The sequence below is a fragment of the Austrofundulus limnaeus genome, unplaced genomic scaffold, assembly GCF_001266775.1.
Source record: "Austrofundulus limnaeus strain Quisiro unplaced genomic scaffold, Austrofundulus_limnaeus-1.0 Scaffold72, whole genome shotgun sequence".
Classification (NCBI taxonomy): domain Eukaryota; kingdom Metazoa; phylum Chordata; class Actinopteri; order Cyprinodontiformes; family Rivulidae; genus Austrofundulus; species Austrofundulus limnaeus.
The window spans coordinates 1,250,252-1,258,714 of record NW_013952474.1 but is presented as its reverse complement, the minus strand read 5'-3'; the positions used below and the strand labels follow the sequence as shown (position 1 = coordinate 1,258,714).

The 8,463-nt window shown below is 45.6% G+C and overlaps 1 protein-coding gene across 2 annotated transcripts in view; it reads right to left on the bottom strand.

Moving 5' to 3' along the window:
• nbeal1 (neurobeachin-like 1) overlaps positions 1–8,463 on the bottom strand; it is a 57,033-nt gene that overhangs the window by 22,075 nt on the left and 26,495 nt on the right. For both annotated transcript variants that reach the window (XM_014010695.1, XM_014010696.1), the window contains 13 exons: positions 6,959–7,118; positions 6,787–6,875; positions 5,122–5,712; positions 4,865–5,040; positions 4,499–4,787; positions 4,084–4,392; positions 3,864–4,013; positions 3,622–3,779; positions 2,983–3,107; positions 1,752–1,878; positions 1,514–1,662; positions 1,293–1,426; positions 1,100–1,201 (listed from right to left, as the gene is read on the bottom strand). In XM_014010695.1, the coding sequence (XP_013866149.1) occupies positions 1,100–1,201; positions 1,293–1,426; positions 1,514–1,662; positions 1,752–1,878; positions 2,983–3,107; positions 3,622–3,779; positions 3,864–4,013; positions 4,084–4,392; positions 4,499–4,787; positions 4,865–5,040; positions 5,122–5,712; positions 6,787–6,875; positions 6,959–7,118 (2,559 nt within the window). The remainder of the gene's footprint in view (positions 1–1,099; positions 1,202–1,292; positions 1,427–1,513; positions 1,663–1,751; positions 1,879–2,982; positions 3,108–3,621; positions 3,780–3,863; positions 4,014–4,083; positions 4,393–4,498; positions 4,788–4,864; positions 5,041–5,121; positions 5,713–6,786; positions 6,876–6,958; positions 7,119–8,463) is intronic.

The following is an 8,463-nucleotide window of genomic DNA, read 5'->3' as shown; positions in this document are numbered from 1 at the left end:
AAATTAAATGTTGCTGAAACAGCATGTTTCTCAGTGGATCTGCGCTCAAAAATGCAGCCTAGGTGTAGTAGTCGAACACAAATCCACTGATCCTTTAACACAGAGCATCTTCAGAAGACAAGTTGATAAAGTAAATTTTAAAAATTTGTATTGTTCGATACAGCACTGTTCGATACGGGTACATTTATGATTGCGCGATATAAACGATATACGGTAGAAACGATATAAATTTGTCCTATGATAGAGATCTGTAGTCTACCAGCCAACCGCACAATTCTTTTTGATGACGYAACCGGCTGGAGTCAAAACAGAGGAAGCGGGAAGCAGCGAGGCTGAGAGAGCAAATGAAGAAGGGAAAAAACTTATCCGGACCTGGTTCGGGTGTGTGAAAATGAACGCCGAACTGTTTACATATTTACGTGACGGCGTGTCCTCCGGTCGGATGCCGACCGACCACACTGCCTGCTGCGGGAGGAGCGCACGCCGCGGTGTGTGTGAAGGGCTCGACACACGGGAGGCGMCGTCGCTCGCTCTCCATTCATTTCCACGCAGCGAGGCGACTGTCAGTGCAKGTGAAGTCAGTGCTCAGGTGGGACGCACAAAAATCAGTCTGGACCTCGTTTCTCCTGCGGWCATAGCGCAAYGACGCAYKGCCGAATGCGCGCGCACTCCAAAGCRCGACTATAATGATTGTCACCCCGCCGGAGCACGCACAGATTAAACAGGTGGAGTGCAGAAAAAATAATCTGCAAAGTGTGTAGAAAGGAATAAATACAAGCAATTAGTCTCCACTGTAACCCATCATCATCATCATCATCATCATCATCATCCCCAGTGTCAGTAAAATGATGCTGATGTTTGTAAGGAAAAAAATGTAAGAAACATATCCACTTTTCTAAGTTTTCATGTGTCTCAAACAACAACCTTTCATAGAATAGACAAACATCAACATGTTAACGTCAATATGTGCAAGTAGTCAGAGATGAGAACTTTGTGAATGGTTCATCTTGAATGGGAGCTAATGGGTTTGTTAGCAAAGACACTCTTCGGACATCTATCTGCAGATGTCTAATAATGGTGATATTATTTTGTCATTTACCTGTGTAAGTCCAGAGGCTTTRAGGAGTTCTTGCGGTGAACGGGTTCCATAAAGGTTGAGGGATCGCAGCAGCAGCATTCGGCTGTAGACCTTGTTCCTCGCCTGTAAAAAAACAAAAGRTGTTGGTTTTTAAGGGGATAGTAGAGGATATCGTTTTCTTTACTGTTCACATGAATTCAGAGCAGCTTGTCACCTCCTTTTTAAAGTTGAGGAAGTAGTTTGTCTGGTCGATGAGGAAGATCTCCAGAGCAGAACGTCGCAGGTTGTATCGTCTCAGGTGGACCTCTCGTATTTGTGACAGGGGCCATTTGAAGTCGTGACCCACTCCTTCAGGGGGTGAAAAACAGAAGCTATATATATATATGTTTTGTTTCTTCACACACTTTGTTCTTTCTGTTCTTGCTGTCCCCTCACCCTCCTCCTTCTCCTGGCTGCTGTCGTAGAAGTAGATGTGTTGGGTGGTGAGTTCCAGGCGGCCGGGGACAACATCCACCACAGTCACTAGCTCACAGTCCTCGCCCAGCACCAGTTTTTCTTTTTGACCAGCCTCTTCTGCTTCAGCCCTATGGGACATGAGGAAAAACACAGGACAAGATTATGAGCTAGTATATGCTTTTTGTCGTATTCGTTGTCAGGTTTTTGCCAAACTGACATGTTGTTCGCAGCAGCAGGGTCGTCCTCCGGCAGCTCCAAGATGTCGTCTTCCAGATCGCTGACTTTGACCTGCTTCACAGCTTCCAGCAGCAGAGACTCTGGGTTTACACGCTGCTGATGGACACCTGAGGAAATCAGAGACAATAGGGAATTAAAACTAAGAGGCTTCCAGATATGGAGCAGCAGCTGACAAACTAACAAAACAAATCCGTACAGAGCSTTGAACTCCTGCAGTTATAGCTCAGCTCAGTAGTGTATTATTGCTGCTGATTACACTGAAGGGAACTCAGTTGAGGTGAATCAGACTAAAATTTAACAAGAATACATGTCAAAGGTGGGACCTCTGTTCTGGATATATATTTGGATTCTGATCACTGGATTCTACAGATTGGCTKGGTGGTTTCCTGGTGTTCTGCAAAACAGTGTCGGTGGCTGTTCATTTCCTGGCTGCCTGACCATTAGGAAGGACTGCCGTTCTTTCAGCACTCAGACTTTTGCCTTGAGCGAGCTGGACTCGGTCTGCAAGCGGCTCTGCTGAGGGTCGCGGGCCGGCTGTGGTTCCTGGACTTTGCTGGCCAGATRGAAWTGATCTTGGAGAAGCTGATAGCTCGGCGGGATTGYCCACACTATTTGTCTGATTGGATTCACCACATTGAGATGTACCAGCGCACATTAAGGCAGACAGAAAAGTGTTATTGTTTACATGACCGAAAACATTTTCTCTGTGCCCAAACAACTGATTACAGATTAGCCCGCCCCTCCCCCCCAGTCCATTTAATCTGATCCCCTGAYGGTCAATCTGGAGCTGCACAGAATGAACAATTCAACACCAATATTCTGAACTAATGGCTGAACTATGGGTTTTTTTCTTTTGGGAGGCCGGGTTCTTCACTATTTCCTGACTGACTCCTCTGGCTAATGCTCTGTAGAGGTTTTTTTTTTTATAAATGCCATAGTGTACCATTTTTTTGATATATGATGTTTTGTTTTTTTCCCTCATCTATCCTTCTGTGGTTTTTTCGTTTTTCTTTTTAAAGGTAGCGTGACCCCTGCTGGTTCCTGCATGACCTGATCACCTGCACCCCCATGTTTTTGTCATGTGTGTCTCTTGAATGGGTGTTCTTAAATGTAATTTCATTGTGCTCTGTGCAATGACAATAAAGGCATCATCAATCAATCAATCAATCAATCAATCAATCAATAAGAGCACGACAAACCAGAGGCCTTACCCAGGTTGTCTCTCAGAGCGCTGGCCTCTCGGTGAGGGTCGAAGTTGTAACTGCGGACCAGCTTCAGCCTCATCCTGGAGTAGTTCTCTGCACTTGACACCCTCCAGTGCATCTCCTCCTGTTGTCTGAGTCACATCAGTCAAAAACACAGAAATAACATTAACCCCCAAAAAACAGACATCAGATCCATAGATCCATTATATCCTCATGCTGCTTTTAGCTATAGCCTTTTGCTATATTTATTTTGAGGCTAAACTTTGGCTACTTTTACCTTTAAGCTAAGCTTTTGCTACTTTTACCTTGAAACAAGCCTCTTGCTACTTTTACGTTAAAGCTAGCTTTGTGCTTTTTTTATTTTGAAACCAGCCTCCTGCTACTTTTAGCTCAAAACCTTTGCTATTTTGTGACTTTTGCTAACATTCTGCTACTATTACCTGTGGGATAACTTTTGTCAATATTCAGTACTTTATAAGCTTTTAGCTACTAATATGCATTTTGTTACTWTAACAACTACATTTAAGCTTCAGCTGTTTCCAGCACAGCAAAGTTATCTAATATTTATCATCTAGCAGTTAAATTTCACATTTGATCTTATTCCACTGTGAACAAATCTCAAACACATGTTGGTAACGTCGGTACCTGTCGGCCCAGGGACCTCTCTCACACACCAGACCCCGCCGTGCTGCCTTCCACTGCCTGAGGGTGGCGCTGTTTTGGCTGTGCTGCTGCTTCAGCATGTTGTTGTAGCGCAGGTTCTCCTGGCGGCCGCGGCGCGAGAAGGGCTCCACAAACTGTTCCTGAAAGAGTTTTGGTTTTAAAAAGGATCCAAGTTTCTGACAAACACAAATCACAGATGGACTCTGTGGTCCAGGGGAACTTACCTGGAAGCGGATCTTGCTCTCGCCCCTCTCTCTTTCTCTCTTATGGAGGCTGACCATGAAGGCTTCGTAGCACTCCTTCCAGTACAAAGCCATGGACTCATGACCCTGGCTGAACATCTCAATTTCATACTGCTTCATGTACGGAATGATCTAAAGAAGAAACGTCATTAAAATAAGATTTTTCTTTTCTGAGGACAGCTGAAACAAACAAATCTCTTACGTATTTGTCAAGGTAGACGCGCCACTCGGGCGAGTTGCAATACAGCTTGAAGTCCTCGAAAAAGGACGGGCTGCCGTTGGTGTCGGGGAGCTGGGGGAGGTGCAGCTCCATATAAAGGAGGCGGCTGACTTTGGAGAGCAGCGTTCGCAGCAGTGGAACCAGGAATGAGTAGATCTCCTCGGTCTGCTCCTGGATGGAGCGCCGAAGGATCCCCTCCAGTTTTCCCAGCAGGTAGCAGGCCTCGTCCTGGCTCGTCACCTCCTTGGTCTGCAGAATGCCGTTGAGCTTAGCCGTGGCCATGGCGCACACCTGGGGACGAGGGAACGCGTTGGAAAAACGCCCAGAAGTAGAGCCAAACACATAAGAACGTCAACTCTCTATAAACAGCAAAGGAATAGAAAACCAGGAAGTGCACCTCAGGGTCTTCCTGAGCCATGAATCCCAGAAGAAGTCTCAGTCCCACTTGAGACAGCTGAAGCCACTGGGTGCCGGCAGAATACCACACCATGAGGCAGTCCATTAGTGTCACAGTCTCTTCCAGAACCTTCTCCGTCCACAGCCCTGGACTGATCAAACCCTCCGCCTGGAGAAAGTCCTGCACGATGTGAAGCAGCCGTACTGCGTTCTCCGTGTGTTGGGGCAGTGTGGCGGCCGAGGCCTCGCGGTTATCGCTCACCGACCACTCCAGCATGCACTCCAACAGCCTGGGAGTGAAAACACAAACAATCAGCAGGTTTGTTTCTCCAGAATCATTCGACATGTCGGAGAGTAAGACGCTGACCTGAGCTTGATCTGGTCGACAGGGAGCAGCAGCTCATTGGCAGTTCCCAGCTTGGTGAGAGCCGAGAACACCTGACCACGTTCCAGCCACGCAGAATCGTCTGAACCCTTGACGCCGCGCCACATCACGCACAGGAGGATCTCCAGCAGCATGCTGCACAGTTCCTCCTCCACTCTCTAGGGGCAGACGAGTGACAGAGAGAGTTAACATCAGATGAAGCTGTTGTAGGAACYAGAACATTTACACCAATCACCAACCTCAGCGCTGTTGAAGGACTCCCCCAGCGAGATGTTGTCTCCAAACATGAAGCTGTCCTCTGTCAGGGAAGGAGCTTCTTTATTGCCGCTGTTTCCGGGGAAAGGCTTTGAGGTTTCCAGTGGTGAAGGTGTGCTGGGCACGCTCCCAGGTGTTTGGCTGCCGCTCTCCCCGGGCTCGCAGGTCTGCAGGTGGGACAGGTCCAACGTCAGGCCCCCGGATTTCCCCACCACCCAAGGTTTGACCGGGAGCTGTGGCTCATTGGAGGCGGAGGAGGATGGGGTGTCCAGCAGCGAGATGACATCACCGTTCTCCAGGCTGTCCACAGAGCGCGCGTCGCCGATGCTGAGCCGGTCATCGTCCGGACGGTCCGAGCGGCCGGCGCTGCCCACCCGCGCCCTCTTCTCCAGCGGCAGCTCCAGGCGGTTGGTGTTCCGGTTCAGGTCCAGGCTGCAGGTGCTGACGGTGTCAGAACCACGCAGCGACAGGGAGCCATCACCTTTGAGATACAGACGCATGAGGGTGTCCTGCCAGCACTGCTGCTTTGAGATCTGAGTGGCAGCTTCCTGTTGGGACTGAAGCAGCTGGTGCACCTGAGGATATTAAAGGGACAGTTCAGATCTGTTAGATATGACAGTTCAGTCATGACTGTGATTACTGACTAATACAAGTCACTGTGGTGTGGAGCTAATGCTAAAGTCAATGCTAATGCTGTTTGGATTACATCTGGGTGACGCYTCAGACAGTGAGAGGTGAGGAAGACCCCAAATTTGGCAGATTTTTTTCACGCCACTTCAGAGTTGCAGTCAAGACATTTTAAAAGCAGCAGGAAATTCAAGGCTACTTTGTTCCAAAACAACTGGATTTTCTATTTGGCTCCCAGCGGCATGGCCTTCATGGCAGTGTTTATCTCAATCTCCTCAAGATGGAATGTCAGCAGAGTTCGATTTGCTCCCACCCCCATCACCCGTGTTGGACCCGGCCCTGGAACCCCATGGCTCAGGAGGAGGAAACTCTGAACTCTAGCGAACTGAGTAGAGATGATAACATCATGTGACTCTGGACTCTGGAGGGGGCCAGGGTTGTGTCCTAGCACATACCCCACCCTCCCTCAACGTCACCTACTCCTCTGAACCCTCCCCATCTTACCTCCTCCTTATGTGTTGTTTGACCCCCAGCCCCCTCYCTTCCTTCGCTGCCTTGCACTGACGCAAGTGGATTTTTTTTATTCTGTGTTTCTGTGTAAACACGGGATCAGAGCCTCTTTTTGTAAACTCACCTTTGCCATTGTGTGGCAAACTGCGAGGTAGTGCACCCGTCATGCGAAAGACCCTGGACATTCGTTCCCCTATGTTTTTTATTTGTGTGTTTCTCTGGATTGATGTTCTAAACTGCAATTTCGTTCTGCATTGCATCTGTGATGTTGTGTGTGAATGACAATAAATGATTCTGATTCTGATTAATCTAACACTAACCCTCCCTACAGTCAAAAACATGCAAGTGCAATTGTCATCTATTAATCGGCATGTTATTCGTTATTGAATAAATAAATACCAGAATTAACCGTGAAAATGTTTTTTGTCAATATCGCCCAACCCTATTCCTTAATCCTCCTCTATAAAGGCTCTGTCTGTGGCAGGTAAAGCCATGAGTTGCAGTTCTCTCACCCTCTTGCAGACRATCAGGCGTACATTGGGTCCAGCTCTGTGTGTGAGCTGGACCAGAGCCATCAGGTCCTTATAGTTCACAACTTGATCTGAGAGTAAAAATACAAATGGACGTTAAGGTTCTGCATCTGGACTCAAACGTTCTGATTAGAGGTCAGCTGTTTGAGCGTACCTGTGTGGAGGACCTGATTGAGGAGGCAGCGGATCAGAATGGGAGTGATGTGGAGCTCGGAGAAGACCAGAGACAGACCGCTGTAACCCACCTCCCTCAGACGCAGACGCTGCTTGTTCTTCTCGTAAACGCGGTCGCAGCGCAGCATGCGCTCAAACAGCTGCAGACAGGAAATGACATCATTTCATCCCAAAAGAACTATTTTACATCCAAGTCCTGACTAGATCCAAACAACTTCAATGATTAAATACACAAAACATCTGGATAAATTTAAACAATAAAAAGAGAAGGTTTCCCTGCAAAAAAATAAAATAAAATAAAAAATCTGCATGAAATTTAATAAAGTTTTGACTAAAACTGCTTTTGAATCTGCAACAGTCAGTACTACTAGTAATAGAGCAGTATTACAACTAGTATTAGCAGAGTAACAGTACTCCTTGTAATAGAGTAAAAGTATGCAAAAACAATTTAGTACTTTTACTAATTATGCCATAAGTACAATTACTAATAAAACTATTATAGTATTAGTAATGTTACTCTATTACTAATACTACTACTTTATTTATAAAGCACTTTAAAACAACCACAGCTGCGACAAAGTGCTGTACATATATAAAACCAAAACAAGAAAAACACAAAACAAAGATTAAAAACACTAAAACCAATGAAAAACARTAAAAATAGGAATAAAACTAAAAACAACTCTCAGCTGTGCCAAAAGCCAGGGAGTAGAAATATGTTTTTAGACAAGTTTTAATAGTACCGTACTAGTAGAACTGGTAAAAAGAGTAACAGTACTGCTAAAACAGTATAGTATCAGTAACTTTACTAGTACAGGTAATATAGGAGTAATAGTAATCGTTATAGTAATACTAGTGCTATTGAAACATTAGAAAATATTACTACTGGTACTAACATAGTAATATGTGTCTGATGTGAACAATAATACAGTAGTTTTCACATCATCAAGTGCCGCCAACAGAACCAAAACTACAGAAACATGCGTATGCCAGCCATGAAGTTGGTGTGGGGCTGCGCATATTTCCACGCTCATTTCACTCTTGATGCAACTGAAATTTTACGTGAAAAGGGGACGTACGCAAGCTTTAGTGTGCACACACCGTTGGTACATGAGGCCCTTTAGACCTGTTGATCGGACGTTTTAGTCTATAGAGCTTCTCAGCTGAAGTGGCCTGATGGGGACTAGTAAACAACTGAATCCAAGCTGCTGAAAATCAACCATTTAATAAATAAATATTTATATTTCAAAAACCTTAAATGTCACAAAAGTCATAACCATCACCTGAACGGGTCAGACAGTTAGAACTTTGAATAGCTGTTGTTTGATGAAGTGTGCAGCGGCACAAAAAACAGCAGAAGATGATCTGAACGGCATGTTTAATCCAGACTAGTAAATCAACTTTTTTTTATCAATCAATCAATCAATCAATCAATCAATCAATCAATCAATCAATCAATCAATCAATCAATAATTTATTAATTAA